This window comes from Saccoglossus kowalevskii, chromosome 2 (genome assembly GCF_978046115.1).
Source record: "Saccoglossus kowalevskii chromosome 2, keSacKowa6.1, whole genome shotgun sequence".
NCBI classification, from domain to species: Eukaryota; Metazoa; Hemichordata; class Enteropneusta; family Harrimaniidae; genus Saccoglossus; species Saccoglossus kowalevskii.
Genome location: NC_140642.1, coordinates 16,086,573 through 16,106,261, shown reverse-complemented (window position 1 = coordinate 16,106,261; position 19,689 = coordinate 16,086,573). Strand labels below are relative to the sequence as shown.

The window sequence follows — 19,689 nt, the reverse complement described above, 5'->3', positions numbered from 1 at the left end:
GAGAAAGGAGGTCAAAGTACACCAAGGTAAAAGGCCCAATAAGAATGCATTTACAGGTCAGAGGTCAAGGCAAATGCATACAAGCAGCACCAAGAGATAAGACAGCTCTTTGCTCTTAAGCCAGGAGAGGTGGATAAATACAAAAAAAAATGAAAAATGGCTTTTCTCTCTTTGGTTGAGTCAAAGATTAATATCTGAGGTCACGGGTCAGGCTAACTGAAGCAAGACGAATGAATAATTAACGCTGGACCACTGAAAAACTGTGTGAATATATTTGAAGCAATATAGACAGCTCATAACGTGTGCCCCACTACTGCAGGTGTTTTAAGTTACTTTGTAGCTATTTTCGTTGGTGACAGAGAAAAGAGCCTTTTGTTGGTATTTGGAAGCAAATCAACAACCGTGGTGGAATTGTGTGCTTTGTTGGTGGGGGTATTTTAACATTCATTCTAAATTTGTCATCCCTAGAAGTCAACAAGAGGTGAAAGTGATGTCAATTTCTATGCTAACCAATGCCACTCTTTATCAGTTGTTTGCATCAGGCACCTTAGCATTCACGTGGGACGGTTTATTCAGACTTCTCAATTTTAGCTTTCACACCTTTCTTTACTAGCTTACAAAAATTGTTGAGAGAAGAACGAAACATTATAAGGCAGAGAAATCAACAAAGCTGACTCCGTTCTGGTGCCACAGCTGCTTATGAAGGATTTTCAAGTTGGGAATGCCACTAAATGATAGATTAAAATAAGTACAGGCTTAGACTTTTCTGAAACGACATTCACTACACAGCAAGATACCCGTTTCGGGATTTGCTGTGTTATAGTACATGCACACAACAAGCAGGATGGAGGGATCGAAACACAGTCGCAGAATGAGGACGGCAGTAAATCCCCAGTCTAGACTTCATCATGCTAGAAAAATATTTGTCAGACATATAAATACCTGTTCTTATTTTTTTATTTTCCATTTTTGCATATATTGGCAAATAGGCAAGATTGGAATAAACCATTTCAGTAGCAGACCAGAGAGAGGGGTTGGGAAAGAGAGTGTTTACATGGTAACAAAAATAAAGTTAATTTGTTCGCAGTTGTCAGTAACAGGCAAATGGTTTTCGTAAAGGTTGACTGAACGTTGGCTGCTCTAATTTTGATCGAATTGGTTGGAATAAAAGACGAAGCAAAAAAAGCAGCGCCGATTGGAATGAGAATGAAGAAAAAAAGAAATAAGCTGGAGGCAAACCTAACCTTAGGGCCATACTTTCTGTAGAAGAAGACCCGACCTAGCGTAGTGTGCTAACTTTCAAGGTAATCAAAAGAAAAAGCTAAAATGGACCATTAATCAATGGATGTTGAGCATTGGGAATGAAGTGTTCTATTACTACTACAGTGATTAGCCCGTGTCAATCAACTAGCTCTCTACAATACAGAGCTAGCCAGCTGTATCAATACCGCATCATTAAGTCTATTTCACGACCTATAGAAAAATATTAAAGGAGAGTTTGAGAAAAAATAAATAAAAGAAAAAGAGGCCACTTTATGACATAAGTTTTATTTTCGTGGAAGATTTCATTTCATAAAGTCAACCAAACAGTGAGAAATGATTGGCACGGATGACCCACTAGTAGACTTGGCAAGTAGGCAATAATTCATGTAATCATTGGCAATATTATCTACGGTTTTTATATTTATGTTCTAAGAGTTAAAACAGCAAGTTGTAATAGTTTAGTCTTTATGGTTGTTGCCATTTAACCTCTTTGCTCGCAAAAATCAATGGGCATACGAAAATATACTACTAAGTGCGCAATACCTCCCGCTACAAGACCACAAACTGAGATGCTATAAACGCGAAGCAATTTCAGTAAGGGGGAAAGAGGGATAAAAATAAAATAAAATAGAATAAAATAAATAATCAAATTAAACCAGACAATTGGTATCTTTCTCTGGTATGCAAATATTCGTTATCAGAATCTTCACTGTTGATATGTGCATCGAATGTGAGATCGCCATGGTAATATTGTACGGAAAATTAGTCTGGCTGGGTTTGAAGTGATAAGAACGGGAAGTTTGGGAAGATGAGCTCCTGCGAGGGTCATTATGCTATCTGGAAGGCAGTCATGATAGGGGCTTTATCCACATAGGACAGCCTTCCAGGTTTAATTGCACTAGGTGGACCTTATTAGACTGGCAGCGTTTCTGTAAAATTTAGAATTTTTAAAATAATGCTTTACAGTTGACCAGGAAAGCATTGTCTGTCTGACATCACCGATTGTTTCACACTTTTAAAAAGTAATAGACATTTACAATTTCAGGTTCCATGTAGTATATGTAGACAAATTTTGTAACAATTGCCATTGTGTGTATACAAGATAGATACCACCACACTTACATTTTGAAACTAGGGTATGTTCATCTGGCAAAGGGGTAAACAAAAATTCCTGAATTTTTCAGAAATAGAATTTCTATCGCTCAAATTTATGGCATTAAAATTGGTAAATAATTCTGTACTTCTTAGATACAACTTGTAAATAGAGACACAATTACTACTATCAGCTATGATACCATTTTATCAATGAAATTACCATGTAAACATAAAATATCCAACACACCCTATTTTCAGATAGTTCTATTTTTACTCCTAGGTTAACAAGGCATTATTTTTCTAAATAAAGAATTTTTTTAATCAGGTTCCAATTGATAAAAACAAATATTTGTGACCCCCATCCCCAAAAAATTATAATTTATTCATAATTCGTGGGTCATAATGTGACTAAAAAAAAAATTCAACAATGGCATCACTCATCCAGTCGCAAATTTTTGAAAATGCTTTAAAATTCACCAAACTAATCAACAGGGCAATTATTTCTATATATGCTTGGATGGCTTAATTAATTCGCAATAGCTTAAGTAATAATATCATGGAGAATTGACTTGATATAAGGGGTACCATGTAGGCAAAATGAGGCAACATGAGGCAACATGCATAATACAGGGGTGTCATGTCTGTTGATATTTTACATACTACGCTCTCAACCCTATTTACCCCAATAATTGGAATATTCTATTCTAAGAGTGGCAGAGAATTAAAACTAAGATAGGGGTAAAAAAAAAGGCAGAAGTGAATTGAGTAGGTATGAGTGCAGATTTCGCCACCAAAATAAATAATAATATTACATATAATTTCAGGGAGTTCGGTGTCTGCACACTCAAATTCAAAACTCAAAAAACAATTATGATATAACAGGACTCAAATGGATATGAAAAATTCAAAACATTGTTGACACAAAAAAAGTTTCAAAAGACTTATGAATATCTTTTTTTTCATATTGTTACAGAGTATTAAAGCAGCTATGGGTCAATTGGCGAGGGATGTGCTACTAGCGAACAAACACGTTGTATTCAAGTCGGAATTCATTGATGCCTTACTCAGTTATGGTGTTAGACGGAATGGGCAGATATTCTAAACAACTTCAAAACCTACTACAAAAACATTAAACAATGAAAGCCTTTTTCCGCTGATTTACAGAAGGTCCAGCTTATATGGTAAAATTAGTCCTTAAAACCTATCGAGTATCAGCCAAAACAAAGACTGTCTATATACGAACAAAGTTAGCCGATGGGATCAAGAAGGCAAAACCAATTGGCTAATGTATGTCCAGCCACAATGGGCACTTGCACGACTCCCATTCATACTGTTGTTCTTTCGTGTAACTAAACGTTCTTAAAACGTCTTCTGTGGAACAGCAATGCTGCTGGAGGGAATGAAAAAAAAACAGGAAAAAAACAACAACGTATCACATGCTTGTTGGCTGAGCATTACGATTTCTACAACTGGTGCCCTCCAGGTAAGGAACGGAAAGAGTTATACCAATTAGAAATGAACATGGGGGATTTTCTATATGAACTTGAACTGGGCATGAAATGTTCATTACACTATCTGAGTATATCACGAATGCATTGAGGTGGAGTTACATGTACACGTTAGCAGTTTATTAAGTGAGCAGGAGAAAACGATCTTATAAAGACTAACACTAAAAAAGACTCAACAACCTCTCCAGTGTGAAAAACTAGACGTCGGAAACAGAGATAGTGGCAAAAGAATAAAGTGACCGAAATTGACAAAATTCTCATGTTTCACAGTTGAGATGAACAATTTAGAAGCCAAAAAAAAAAAAAACATAAAAAAACATGTGTTATAATAGCAATTGTTATTAACATACAATGTATTTTCAATGGTTCAAAATACTACGTTCATTTCAGATCATGGGGCAAGGGGGAGGGGAACAGGATTGCTGCGGTCAAATACAAACATACGCAATTACATAGTATAGGATAGTACATTTATACTCCTAACTGGGAGAGTGTGAGATGAAATGATTTGAGTGCCACACTGGATTTAGGGATGCCTTTTGTACTCTGAATAATTCCATTTTTGTTTCGATGCAGCAACTGATTCAATACCATGTCAAAGACATCAATAAGGGAGGGATATCTCTCAAATTGAGAGATGCCAATCCCTTCGGGCTTTGTTCAATAATAATAAAAATATATTCTTCAGTCCCAATTTCATCCCACTAAAATAAACACATCAGCCAATTTACAGAAAGATAAAAAGAAATATACATTGTATAAGGGGAAAAAAATATTTCACATTTTTTTTTATGTCTTCATTTCAGAATGTAACTAACGTAAATTTATAATAATTTAGTTTCCGTGTTGAGCAGAGGAATATTTTTTTTTAGGGGCTTGGTTATCTGAAGAAGATAGTTGCAGCAGATAGAGGGAAACACAACACCCAATTAATGATTGGCTAACTCTGTGGGGAATAGAGCAAAGAGAGGAGGAGAGCAAACCAACGCTAAGTAATAGTGCGGCTGAAACCACAGTTTAAACTCTACAGACATGTATACCTGATATATGCACGTTTTGATACAAACTACCCGCAATTTCATATCTTTTTTTCACATTTGTGGGGAGGGTGACGATTTTTGGATCTCACCGCAAAGTTGCATGCATACATGTAAAGATTTGTGAATGAGGCTTCACAAAATTAAATTTCAAACAAACATTCACAAATACTAAAAATATCTGAATGTGTAAAAGTATTATGGTAAAATTTAGAATTAAAATAAAAAATAACCATAATTCTATTTTGTTTTTTTTTAATCTAAATTTTTTAAAAATTGGTTTAATATTTTCATTTTTATATAAATTGCTGGTAGTTGTGTTTTAAAGTCATTGCTACATTTTCAGAATCATTTTTCTACATTTGTCATTTTCACTTCAAAATATACTTAGTAATTAATAAAATTTTTTATTTGTTAATAAAATTATCAGTTCCTTGCAAATGCTGATATGTTACTGATATTTTTTCACTGTGCAGTATAACACTGAAACCAATAACAAAATTCTGGGGAAAAAATTAGTTATTTTATCATTAAATTTCAATTTCCTGAATGGGCACAGTTTTTTTTACGAGACCATATCATTCATTTCTAACTGTCCTCAAGTATGGCCAAGACAATAGTTTGCAGCCATAAATAGAACAAGGGGTCAATTAGGCAATAGAATGAGAACAGTACTGGCAATGTCAGAGAGTTCAATAGCTTAAATATTTCTCTTATTCCAATTCAATATACAGAAGCAGCATTTGATATGATAATATGAACATTTTTTTAAATTTAAAAACACAATGCATTTTTAGGTGAAAACAAAAATTTACTGTAATAATAATCCATGTTATCCCTTCAAAAAAACGACAAAATCTAAGTAGTGACATTTTTGACGAATTACTTTAAAATAAAATACTGGTATCTTTTATAAATAATCAAATTTTTTTATTTGAACTAAATTTCATATTTTTTTGGGTACCCTCTTATGAATGGTTGTTAATCGAGAGTTTTCTTGGTTAATTTCATAAACTCGCTTCACTGTGCAATTGTGAATTTTCTTTTAAATATACTAATATACACAACGAGGTCAAGTAATACCGATCTATACTCTCATTATTAAATCAATTTTTTCACATTTCATCTTAACAAATAGGGTATAAATTTTTTTTGCCAGTTTTTTTAACTTAAATACGTGTAATTAAATTTTTCCAGAAATTTATTCGACTGTAATTTTCAATATACAGTTGAATAAAATCTGTTATTGAAAGCCCAAAGTGTCCATTGTCTACCACAAGGGTTAGGGTGATGTTACACAATGCTCAGTGCAAGATATATGGCACTGTGGCCCAGACTGGGAGGTTTCGCAAGGAGAATTTGCATATAGGGGTGGTGAATTGCTGGCTTAGTGATAGTGAAAAATTGGAGGTCACAGTAGACATATATCTCTGTGACAGACTTGACAACTGATTTATTGCATAGCTGGGACATTGCAAAATAGAGCATTTATAAAAGGGGTGAAAACACACCCTTTTTTGGTCACCCCTGTCTATGAAACACGCCATAGTTGAAAAAGAAAAACTATGACTTGTTTGTGTTACCATGTATTTTTAATGCTAGGATCATTAAGTCGAGCAGTCCTCCCCTCCGGGATGTTGCGCGCAGTCCCTTGCAAACATCTGGGAACGAAATCTCAGCTTCCTTCACAACAAAAAATCAATGTGGTCTAACGATGATATATTTCTGACAAGTAGAAACAATAAAAATTGTACTGACCTGTTTCACTGTTGTTGTCAGGAGGTGTATGAATCAACGGTTGCGATATTGGCGGGATGGGGGTGTCTGACCTTGTTGACTGCGCATCATCCGGGTGGTCGTACGACTGCGAATGCTGCTGCCGACAGAAGATATAAAAAAAAGGAGAAGAGAAAAAAAATGGGTATAAATTTTTTGATTTGACAATCAGAGGATATTTTATTACTATATCACTGTCGGTGGCCCCCCCTATATCAAAATAAATTGGGACCAATGCCTGACAGAACATAACATATACACCTGTTCTGGATCAGTCCATAATATAAAGGTGGTTGCCAAGTGGACATACATCATTACAAATATGTCAGAAGGATAGTAAAAACATGCTGGCAGTCCTTCGGTTGGGCTAGCATCCACTCCTGTTTCACAATCCTATCATCTGCAGGGGGTTGTGGTAACTTGGCAACTGTAGTGAAATATTGCGCCCATTCTTGAACTGCGATGACAAGCCATGGATCATCCGTAACCATGACAATAACCCCCCTTCCCTTTCCCCCTGCGAAAGCACATTCATCATGACTTTAGCTCTTTAATACCAAAGGAATTATGATTGAAATGAAATATTTTCAGGGCTTCAAATGTGCTGTTAGTCCCCAAAATAACCATTCATCAGGCCGTGTGTTTGAGTTGATGAGCAAGCCAGAACCTGCCTTCTTAATTGTATCCCTGGCAGGGTAATTTATGGCACAGCAGTTTAATGGCTGTCAGACTCTCCCTCTATTCATTTTTCGTTCTTCATGCTTCATCATCTGTTAGTTTCGTTTGTTGATAATGGCCAAAACCGCAATGGCAAAACAATGACAATAAAATCTCCTTTTCATTATCTTGCCAGTTCACAAAAAATATACATAAAATAAAAATAAAATTGATCCTCGCTCTCAAGAAGAAAAAAAAATGTAATAAAAATAAATAGAATTATATATTGATTAAAAAAAAATATAAAAATATAAATTGGTGCATGCATAAACACAACAAACACAAGACAAATCATTTTAAGTTGAGTACAGCCTGTCTTTATTAATTAAACATGTGAAGACTACAGCTGTACAGTGAAATTCATGGTAAATGCCCAACCACTATATATAGAAAACTACACCAAGTTTTTAGCAAGTTGTGTAAGAAAAACTTTTGTCTGCCCCAGACGGCCTGCCTCATTCAGTACATAATAATCATTACAACACCTGAAAAAAAACTGATTTCATTTTTTTTTTTAAATATATAATCTCCCTGTACTTTTTTTCTGTTTCCCTTTCGTTCTCACTGGTTTTGAAGTAAATCAAATAAAAAAAGATAATAGTTACAGCAACCTCAATAATTTTTACCCCATCCCCATCCCATAATATTTCTGAGTACTGTACATGATATGGCAAGAAAAGTGCTTCCGATAAGAAAAAAACAAACAAACCAAAAGTATAAAAACAAAAAAACAAAAAAAAACACAATATATTTTTTGCTGTATGGCAAATTACATGGAATCCCGATAATTAAAAAACAAATATTAAACTGAAAACAATAGAAATATGCCTGAAAGTTTTTTTTGTTTGTTTTTCGTTTTTTAATTATACTTTAATAATATTATGGCAAGATGGCTGCAGGTAAGTAAATGTACTAAATAAAAAATATAATTAAAAGTTAATAAATTTAGTTTGTTATCATTAATTCTTTTACTCCCCTGTATATGTTTTTATCTTGGTAAATCAGTTAAGATTACATGTCTATGGAGGAACTAGTGATAGGAACAGCTATGGGATTGCCCGTACAATACTTATATTGTAGCAACAACAACAGACAATAATACTACAATGTTACAACCTGCGATGAATCTCTCTCACTCTCTCTCGTATTCCCCCGCAATTTAATAATCTTGTACACTTTGGTAAATCCCACAACAACTAGAGGGAAAATTAATAAAGGGAAAAAGGGAAACAGCCTCGCCAAAATCCCCCACTACTTTGATTTCTATTAGACGTGAAGGAAATAGAGCTCAGAATTTGAGAAGCTCCATTATATTAATTCATGAAGAACAAAATGTATTTTACATAAAAAAAACAAAAAACAAAAAAACCTACAATTACACATATTATGACAAGCTTATTTTATAAATATTTAATGTTATCTAATTTTTGTTTTAAGCCAGCAATTTTCAGACCTCTTTATTTGTTTTGATTTTACTACCCTTGCACAGTAAATGATTAATCACTGTTGTCCCTGATTTTGGATTTTTTCACTACTGGAGTTAAAATGAAAATTAATGTGAAAAACTTGATATAGAATGAGGAGTTAGGTAGGCTGGCCTTACAAACATTTCCTCCTCTTCTATACAGTATGCAAATTTACAACGGATAATACTAGACAATTCATTCACAAATCTGATTTCCTTTTCTTACAAAGAAAACAAATAACTTATGAACGATAGCAATTATTGGTAGAATTGATAAACATCTTTAAACAGGATCGACAACACGAATTACAAACAATTCAATCTCCATACCTGAAACAATACTATGATATCATGCTTGAAAAATTAGAATAGTTTTTCAATAATTTTACCCAATAATAGCGTACTGAATAAAATGTGGATATCCACTACACACCATGACCCAAAGACACAACCCTAGTGCAAGTTCACGATAATGAATCAAGGAGAAAAATAGAGGAAAAAATTAGACAAGTGCAGATTTTTTAAATGTGGGAGCAAATTCCACAGAACTCTCGTTTTTTTTTTTTCCAAGACAGACACACATGCAAATAAGGCAATGCTTGAAATACCAATGTGTTCACACCTGAGAAAGTCTGTGGACATTTTAATAGCCAATCATATGGAAAACTGTTAAATAGGCAGCCGAATTGTGCTCCAAATTACAACAAAGTAGGTTGACAGAAGACAGTAATAAGCCAAGCAATAACAAATATTGGAAGTACCCTACCATCATAGCCACCGAGAAATCCTAAACAGTCCCCGAGCTGCTGTCTGCCTGCGTGCCTCGTGAAAGTAACTGACTTATATTGATTGCCCGCTGCACTGCGAGTCATGAGCTTGATACACACAGTTCTCCCTGAGATGACTGCCGTTGCCAACAGCCTCCTATCAGAATATGGATGCAGTCTTAAAATCACTAAGCTCTTATAATTTCTGGTTGTGTGCTTCAAATTTTGTCTAGTAGGGCATGTAGAATGCGAGGGAGGTCCGAGATAATGCATGTCAAACACAGCTGACTAGCGAGCTAAATAGAGGGAAAATGACTCAGAAGGAAACCACCTTCTCCCCCGATGGGAACAGCCTGTTTTGACAGCTAAACTTTGTATACCTATTCGCTGCTGCATCTAGTTTTTTTTTGAAATCGCCAACGAGAAGATGGAGGCCCATTTAGCAGTTTTTCAGTCATCTGATTGTGAAGCCAATTAATACCCCTGACTAGTATTAATTCAGTCTACTGCTAACCCAGTAGGAACAATAGTACACAAGTTCTGGTGGGCCTTTGTAAAGCTCTGGCGCCCATTGCACAAAGGTTCTTCCGCAAGCGTGACTTTGCCTGAGCTAGCCTACTGATTGTCTCTTCCCCATTCTGCCCTATGGTAAATGGCTTTTACCTAATTACGTCGACTAATAATATGACACATTACTACACTAGAGCGCTCACTAAATGGCCATTCGGACCACCAAATTAAACTTTGTGTCTCATTGATACTTTGATTTTCCAAGCTATTTTCAACACAGAAGCCCAGTCAAAAAAAAAAAAAATATTGAACACTAAATAATAAACAACAGTACTTGGATCAGTGAAAGAGGAAAATCATGGAAATGAGCTCATAGGGCCACTAATAATAGTCTCCCTATTGGACTAAGAGGCTTCCTTATCAATAAATGTTTTCCCTTACAAAGCCAACAGACAAGCAGAAACACAAAAGGTCGAGTTCTGCCTTTTAGAATCAATAGTTGAAAAATCAATAGGTTTCTAATGCGTTCTTTAGAAATAAACAGGACAGCTTATGCCAGATTCAAATCATCCTAATATAGTGAACCACTAAACGCGAGACCAATGTTGTTGTTTGCCGACTACCAATGTAAGCTTAGAGAACACAGCTGCCTAACCAATGATACTGTTTACCACTACAAAGCACAGTTCGAAATTTGCCTGTATTGTTTTGTTGATGGCCTACATTAGTCACATGCTCGGACTAGGCCATGTGTGTATATAAATAGCCTAGGTACCAAAGGTTTCAATTGTGCATTCAACCCCCCCCACCCCCACCCCCACTGGTACCACCCCCTATCTTTTTAATGAATCCTCCAGACAAAGACAAAGATTATGCACAAAGGGGCAATGCTTGCCTCCCCTAAAAGTTTTTTAGTAAAAAAAAAGAAGAAGAAAAAAAACAACTATTCTGGTAAAATATTTGTACATTTTGATAAAAGTGCTGGAGCTTATCATGCTGCATCAGGAGGCATTTACACAATTGCTAAGTGCAGGAAAATTAACCAACGAAATGATGAAAGAAAAGCCACAAAATTTCCCCATTAGGGTCCCTAGTTCAATCAAGAGGACAAGAAAGAAATCCCCCATCTACAGGGTCCCAGGAGAACGGCTGATTCATATGCATAATTTTTGTAGTGCATTATTATAAAATAGCTTAAAATAAAAGGTCAGGGTGGCAAGGCACATGCACATAAATAGTTTAAAAAGCATTAAGGCACAGCGTCGTGAATTGCAAATAGCAAAAGTGAATTTTGTTGGTTTGGGAGTTGGGGTGAAGAGAGCTTTATCTGACAATTACGAGAATTTTGTGCTCAATAGACGGGGTAGTATGGATGAACGATACTTTCGAGAGGATTTGGGGGTGCTGGGGATACGATTTTCTAATTCAAGTCGAAAATAATAGTGGCATTAATATTTGAACGAGAAAAAACACATAGATTTGTGTTTGGTCGCAACAACTAGTCTCTAGAGATACGACTCCCAGATAGAATCAGATACTTTGAGTGTCATGACTATTTCGTTGTTGTCTAGTTTTGGATGTTATCAGTACATTGTCAATTGCTGCAAGTCGCTACAACATGGTTTTTGATTGTGCTTAAATTGGGAGGGGGGAACGACATAATAAAGTTTGTTTCCCTGTCATCCTAACAATAATAATAATTCTGTTGATAACACCTTATAGATATAGAAATAGTTATGGAATTCTAAATAGGGATGGTTTTACACTAAAAAAAAACATGGAACAGACACATGGATACATCAATTAAAAGAAAAAAAAATTAATGTAAAAATTAACCCCATTTATTGAGATTCTCCAAATGATTAATTAATTATGCTAATTAAATACATTAATTGCCTGATTTTACAACTATGGTGTGATGATGTAACATTCTGCTAGGAGGAAGGATGTTGAACGAACGAACGAACGAACAAACAAAATGGAGTCCGGTCTACGGTTTTACAAGCAAGACTACTTAGACTGGATGCAGTACCTGCTCCGATGAATGCATTGGGTCCTTATGATTTTCGGATGGTCGGAGTGGATTAGGTGACCTGCTGCCGATGTTTTCCCGGTCTTCGATAACCAGATCAATTGGCATTTTCCCTTTCAAGCAATTGATGTAACGATGGCAGAAATTATCGCACAGCTCGTGTACCTGTTGGAGTTGAAAAAACACAAAAAACTATTGATAAATATAGTAACATAGCAAACTTTATACTTTTTATCTTTGAGTGAGCTATTTTTCAGAATTGGGTTGTCAACGTAAATTACAAATATGAAATGTATCATCCTTGATTTCACAGTATCAAAGAAATATCAAAGAAGAACTCTCTAACCAGAAGAAAACATTGATTCCATTTATCATGTCAAAAGAGCACAGAAATCAATGTTACTTTTTATCATATGAGAAATAAAATCGTTGCCACACACAAATAGCTCCAAGCCACATAGGTAAGTCTTCTATTTTCAAAACAAAAACCTATATCCGTACTATCTGCTATGTGACAATGATCAAATAAAATATCAATATAATCGAGTGGGATTCAACTGGAATGCTAACAATACACACACAAAAAAGACGATCAGATATATACAGGGAAAGAAGAAGTTACATTACAGATCTTCAGGATTTTGGAAAAGAGACCAATTTCTTGGTGAGTTGTCCAAATCCTTGTCAGCCCCCCCCCCCCCCCCCCCCCCCCATGTAGAAACAGACAACATCTTGGCAAATGAACAGCACCATGAGAAAAAACAACATTAACCTCAACGGGTAAGGTCAGATTCGCTAGGTCACTTCTATATACAGGGTGTAAATTTCAACGCACTCTTTGAAACCCTTTTTTCTCAATTCAGTGAACTTTGCAAAGACTGATCTTCAGGCTTTTTATTTTCCTTGGCATGTAACACGATTTATTTAAAAAAATAAATAAACGTATATCTTGCCAAGCACCTATGAAAGCATCATAGAGACAGCGTGGACATTTTCCCACATTTTATACATCTGCGCTGTCAGGCCACAATGTGAAATTGACAACGGAGCGAGACGAAAGTGACTGCTATAGCCAGCTAAGTCAGTGAAGGTAATGACAAGCGACAGTCTCGGTGACATCTTTCAATGGTGAAAAAAAAAAACCTACAAGTGCACATGCTGGAAAAACAGTGGCAAGTGTTTTGGATATGACCTTACATAATTAGTTGCCTGTCAGACACTGAATCGAACCGAAGTGACATCAACTGGTAAGGATATGTTATGAACCTGTGCTCTCTCTCTAGTGGTACCGGTACAAAACAATGAGAATCCCACCACAATACTATTTTTCGACATGCAATTCTGGAATCAAGTCGAGCCCAATAGCGATTCAAAAAAAAGACTTCACAAATTATTAATAATAATCATTTAACAAATATGCAAATGAAGCACAATTGACCGTACTAAATGACCCAACAAATCATACAGGCAAACGCCAACTACATTCTCGTTATACACCCCCACGCATACCTACCAGTAGTAGCACTGTTCGGGACAAGTTGACTTGTTTGCTGGAAGCAACTCAAACAGCAACTAGTCTGACGACTAAAGTTTCTCTACTTTTCAAATGTCACTGAGTAAATACACTTGAGTAAACCTTGCTAATGATCACATCATCCATCTCTTTCCAACTTTGCCAGGTCATATGCAAATTTTGCAAATTGACCACTGCCCACCTAAAAAGCCATCCATCTTGCGATGAGAGTACATGAACTGGCAGAGAAGTTGACTCAATAAATGCAATATCAACAGCCGAACCCAGGCCATACTGAAACAAGGTTGTCAAGAACACCTGACAGTCAAGCCCTTGGTATCTGTCACTCTTTCCACCTGTCTGCTTACCCCTAGCAACCTGCATTCTTTTGTGACAAGGCAACACCACCCCTCCCCTCAGTAGCTACTCCAATCAATATATAGGGGGAAAGTTTGGGGAAAGTTAGTAGCAACTTCAGATGTGGGACAGACTTCAACGATAATGGCAAATCAATCATCCTAATAATAATATTCGGGAAAGAGAGAAGGAAAAAAAATGTATTACCTTTTCGAGTTCTAGGAGGTGGAAACGTAGGACCTGTATTGCTAATATCATCTGTTGTAATGACAAGAGACAAAAATAAATTATTAGAAAACACAGTGGAGACAGATGAACTTTGTAACACTTATTTGACAATTTACGGGTTTTAACTAAATTTCAAATGTAAGGCATGTTCTTTTACTTTAAGTTTTGTGTGTTCACAAATTGTCTTTATTGGGATTATGTCAAAAAGTCATCAAACACACACTTGCACAAAACGAGAAAAATAAAACAGATGGTAAAATATGGTCCAGTGGATGATGTTCAATATCATTGAACAACGACAGTATTTTTTAAGAAAAATAATAATATTTATCTCCTCTAAAATTTAGGAAAAGTATATACATTATAATAATTACTTAAAATAAAAAATAAATATAAATGTCAAAACCCAGTGAAATAAAAACAAGCAAGGCCAGACAGGGACTCAGTCAGAAAACTGTTCAGCCAGTTAATTTTCAAGGATTAAATGCAGCACTATAAAAAAAAACTCAGGGCAGTAAGTGACAATTTCACTGACTCACTCACACAGAGAGAATAACAGAAACATGCGACTGACACACTCGGCTGTGTAATCTAGTCTCATTGTGTCAAATACATGCATTATTAATGTCTTATAATTCGGGCATGCTAATTTGGAAATTAATGTAAGGGCTGTTATTTTGCTTAGAAAAATAACACATCTGTTATCAGTTACAATCATTATCATGTAGTTTTTTTGTGTGTACGTTTCTGTTTTTTGTTTTTTGTTTTTGTTTTTAAACTTCCGTTAAAACGGTTGCTGTTGTTAACGGTAAAGTCTAGCAGTCACCTGTGAACAGTTTGGCTAGTATGTGTCAAATTTTCGGTTTAATAGGGGAGGGGTATCCGTAATGGACGCTGTAAGCGCTAGACGTGTTTTGTTGTCAGTGCCGAGACAGTTGTGTGTTTTCCAACCCTCTTTAACTCCATCAAGACGCACCAATGAAAAGCCAATAATATACTTTTGATTTTTTGTTAATCAGCGAATTTCGTCTCATTGACTACCGGAAAATAGGACGCCGAAGGAAAACAAATAGCCGCCAACAGGATAAACGACCTAAAAAAAGGCCACTGTAGCAGTTTGGTAGTAATGAATAGTAGTATTAACAACAAACGCTTGGGGACCTCAACAAGGACGCGGCCAAGTGACTGCTGTCTTTACAACGACACAGAATGTAAACGGAGCTATTTGGCGGAGATAAGAGCTTATATATCATGTAAAACGAAGCGACTTTAAAACACCACCAAGGGGTAATAGATAAATTGTACTACAAGATACATACCAAACTATCCAGTTCTTGATTTGACGAGAAAAATTGTTTGTCGCCTCTCGCCTAGGAAGTGGAAATTTTAAACAAGAAAAAAAAGAAGAGAAAAAAAAGTGAGATAAAATAAAAAGCAGTGAAAATGTGTGAACATCTGGATCTATCTCTTAGAAAAACACGAAGGCATACATGTGCATATGTACTTAGCCAACGATAGTTATTTTAAAACAGGAACTGCTCGCAGCAGAAGGAAGCTTAGTGGAACGTGTTCACGGGGCGGCGATGATATGCAATATCGCTTCCCAGAAAGCGAGTCTTTATTGACGGGGAGAGCAAGCCATGAAAGCACGGCAACGGGGTCTCTGTGTGAACTGCAAAAACACTGCTTTGTCCGTGCATGATTACAAAACTATTCAAACTAATTTACCCCGCTGGTAAAATCAAAGCGCTGTACAAATAAAACCAAACACTTTTTTGTGAACTCGCGTTTTCGATACCCGCTCAGTTTCGTTATTTCCTCGGCCACCCCACTGTGTTTGAAAGCAGACTGGTGCGGAGCTCACACAATACGCCACCGCTGGGCGAGTCGGCGATCTCCATTCCCCTCAAACGTTTGCAAATGCACGGAGAATCTTCTCAATATGGTCAAACCGACGGCAACAATTGCGAATATAAAATCACACACATATATATATATATATATAACAAAATATGATTTTTTTTCTGAGAAATATCATAATAATATTTTAGTACAACCTGCACCTGTTTGGCGAAGACCGAAATATCTTCATTAAAAGACTCCGATGAACACACGTCCCCTCCAGCAACCCCTGGTTCCCGAGGCGTACATGTAGCCAGTTCACATTTTTCAAAGACCAGTGCAAGTAAAGGAAACAGCGGATGCCTGTGTGGACACAATCAAGGAGAAAAATAAAATCAGTGAGCTGGCAAGGCATACACACACTCAACGGATCGGGGGAAAGCAGTCCAGCGGCCATGTTGGAGTAGATGTAAAAATTTTATTCGCTGAATTGATAGCCTTAACTGAGCAGTTCGTGGCATGATTTACGTCGACAAATATCACCGTAAAGGAGTTAAAAAATATGTGCTGGTAGTCGACAGGGCAATAAAACACGTGAAAGACGTAGCGATTGAAGGCTTTAGGGCTGTCACTTGACGAAATAGACAGTTGTTGTGATGAATACAAGTAGTACACGTGTTGTTGTCGGCATGTATAGTGATCGACTGCTTAGCTGCACATCCCCGGTTCATACGATCTCCACTGATTACACAACAACACAGTTTGCCTCGAACAGTATTTTAAAGGCACGTTGACGAGACCCGGCTCGTATCTTACCCGTATATCGAGTCTTTATCTCGTTTGTGGATGTCTGTAACTGTGTTCGGCGTTACTACGCTAGGCATGAGATTCGTGTGGCTGTGGTGATGATAGGCCGTTGGATGGCCGACGCTCGCCCCGTGGTTCAAGTGCGGTGGTAGTGCGGGCTGTGTATGTGAGTAGTGTGCCGAGGACCTTGGTGCGTGTGGGTTGTACATGTTATCGTCCATGCCGGGACCATAATGCGGTAGACCATCGTCGAACTGAAAGAGATTAAGAAAGAGAAAAGGTCGGTATGAGCGGAGATCTAAACAAACACATGGACCGTTTTTCAAAGACACGGTAGTATTATTATTATTTTTCCCACATTGCCCAACCCGCCCGGCAACACGCAAAATAAAAGGGCACGCCATACCGAGACCTCAAATTGGTATATAGCATCGCGTCTGGGCTTCGTGCACACACATATAGACAATCGAGTAGTTGTATTTCCATTCGAGTTGAAATTCAGAAAGGGACAGCAACTTATAGACATACCCTCTGAGCCATCATCTGACTTGGCCGATCCTGTTAATGACTGCTTAAATCGTCAGTGATTCGCGCCTCGACTACAAAAAAAACCCCACTCCACTCGTCTATTCACCTCCGCCAGTACAATTTGAACAGGCCGGGGACTTTCTAAGCTTACAGAAATGTGTCAGCTAACAGAAGGAAACCTATGTCGGCCCATCAACAACAGCCCTGTAACAAAACTGTCGTGTCTCGTGGCTTTTTGCCATTCAAGCTGTCAATCAAAGTGAGGTTGTCATGGAAGGACGTGAGTGATGAGATGTCACCACGGGGACCGAGAAATCGCGCTAACAGTCTTCCCTCGCACTGCTCGTATACTCTCTAACTCAAATAGCAGTTAGAACAGCTTAATGTCGACCACAACTTATACTTTACTGGCCCCTCTACAACGACTGCTTCATTGAAACCTAAAGTTACGACTGCGTTCCTCCCCCTTCCAAACTTTAAGCTCTACTCGTAACCCTTTATTTATACACGTCTTTGTGGCGCTCACAAAAGGGTTGTATTCTAACGCAGCAAAACGCCATAGAATATGAAATAGGGTCATGCCATTATCCATAGTAGGGGACAACTCGCAAACTTCGTGTTTTCAAAGGGTCTCATTGTAAGCGAAGAGTCGCGGGTCGGAATCCAGTCCCCCGATTGAATACAGTGACTATCGAACTGTTACAGTAACGTTTTTAGGCCGACACACAAAAAAGAACTGCGATGTTTGTCGATAAAAGAAAGCAATTTGCGTGGCTCCGTGGAAATTACATGGTCCAGAAGGCAGAGAGTGTCCGTACTATACTAGTATACCAATACCAGACCTGGTTGGGGCTGCGCATAATTTTCGTATAAATTTCAAGTGCATTAAATATACTTACATACATATCGTTGTTATCGGACATCAATAGTGACCGGGCATTTATCTATCATAGGCTGACGCAGCTGTGTGCATATTCTGCTTTCGACACGTACTGAGGTAGCGAGTTGTCCACCCCTCTGTCATAGACTCTACGCGAAAGAATGTAAAGAACGGCTAATCAGCCCGCCCAGTCTAGCAGGCAGCTACGATTAATCAAAACTAACCAATGAAAATGCGACGAAATCATGCGAATGACAATCCACACAAACACTCGATTAGGCATTGTTTTCAAAGGGCTCATTAATCATCCTGAACGCGAGCAAACAATGGGCGGAGATATTAGAAAAAAACGATTGCATTAGGGCCACGCTGAGGGCATCTGCACGGCGAAACCAGACTCATTTCGGCTCTGGTGGCAATCGAGGTAAAAACCAACCTCAGACGTGAAAAACAGCGCGTAAGGCAAACAAGCGGCGCTATCAGTACATTTTCACTTCATTCACACGTTGGTCGTATACATATACGAAACTACGTACTCTACACGTACAATTGTTCAACGTAGACGAGTTAAAATACCGTGATGTTCTTTTGTTTAAAGGAAAATGAAAACCAAAATAAAAGTCTCATAATTTTAATTTACAGCTCTGGTGAGTCGGAACCGACCAAAATGTATATAGTACAGAAGAAAAACGCACGCTTGAACGGCTATAACAAATGAAAAAATTCAAACAGTGTCCTCTGTTTCAAATTAAGTTATTCAAAACATCCCCGAATCGCTGAAATGAACACTTTAATTTTGTATTTAAAGGTGTCTGTCTCGAAGATATGACCTACATCTCAAACGCGAACCGCTTATCAAACTCGGACACACGACCGATCATTTCGCCTGTCCCCATCGCCTGGTAACCAAAATATTTGCTACGTCTCAACGGTAACTTTATCAAGTCTGCAATTTCAAAGCAAATTTGGATAGAAGTCTGGAAATTATATCTTACAAAAATATCAAAATTGTGTGCATACATGCGGTGGCCAAATCAAACAAGTCGAATTGCGTTATGTTTGTGTTGTGAGTTAATTTTCAGATACCGAAGTGGACAAGGTAAACATGAACTAGTTCTTCGTGTCCCGGTTCAAGGGCGATAGATTACAAGCCAGTCAGTCAGTCAGTCCGTGTTCATTATCACTGTCGACAAATCTCAAATGCTTAACACGGGTATAATCTGAAATACCGAATGTCATGTGCGCGTATCCTACGTATATGGTGGGCTCAATATCGTGATTCAAACACCCAGTACAAACACACATATGTTGGTACATTAATGTGAACATTTCACTATCATCTATCGCCGAATTATTTACGCACG

The 19,689-nt window shown here is 37.3% G+C and overlaps 1 protein-coding gene and 1 long non-coding RNA gene across 13 annotated transcripts in view; one reads left to right on the top strand and one right to left on the bottom strand.

Moving 5' to 3' along the window:
- Positions 1-18,490, bottom strand: part of LOC100329070 (Meis homeobox 1) — a 45,911-nt gene extending 27,421 nt beyond the window's left edge. For 6 of the 11 annotated variants that reach the window (XM_085492087.1, XM_085492109.1, XM_085492113.1 and 3 more), the window contains exons 1-7: positions 18,345-18,490; positions 16,927-17,171; positions 16,326-16,473; positions 15,588-15,638; positions 14,248-14,298; positions 12,171-12,335; positions 6,662-6,779 (exon numbers count right to left, since the gene is read on the bottom strand). In XM_085492087.1, coding sequence (XP_085348213.1) covers positions 6,662-6,779; positions 12,171-12,335; positions 14,248-14,298; positions 15,588-15,638; positions 16,326-16,473; positions 16,927-17,171; positions 18,345-18,368 — 802 coding nt within the window. In that variant the 5' untranslated portion in view covers positions 18,369-18,490. Of the gene's footprint in view, positions 1-6,661; positions 6,780-12,170; positions 12,336-14,247; positions 14,299-15,587; positions 15,639-16,325; positions 16,474-16,926; positions 17,172-17,445; positions 17,859-18,344 lie in introns of those variants that run through there. The other 5 variants (XM_085492104.1, XM_085492132.1, XM_085492091.1 and 2 more) reach the window with 4 other exon arrangements.
- Positions 206-1,201, top strand: LOC144349659 (uncharacterized). Of its 2 annotated transcripts, none has more exons than XR_013420039.1 (2): positions 206-319; positions 1,088-1,201. It is a non-coding gene; the product is annotated as an uncharacterized LOC144349659 (long non-coding RNA). The 2 variants fall into 2 exon arrangements; XR_013420038.1 differs by lacking the exon at positions 206-319 and adding an exon at positions 399-481.
- Positions 18,491-19,689: the final 1,199 nt, after the last annotated feature.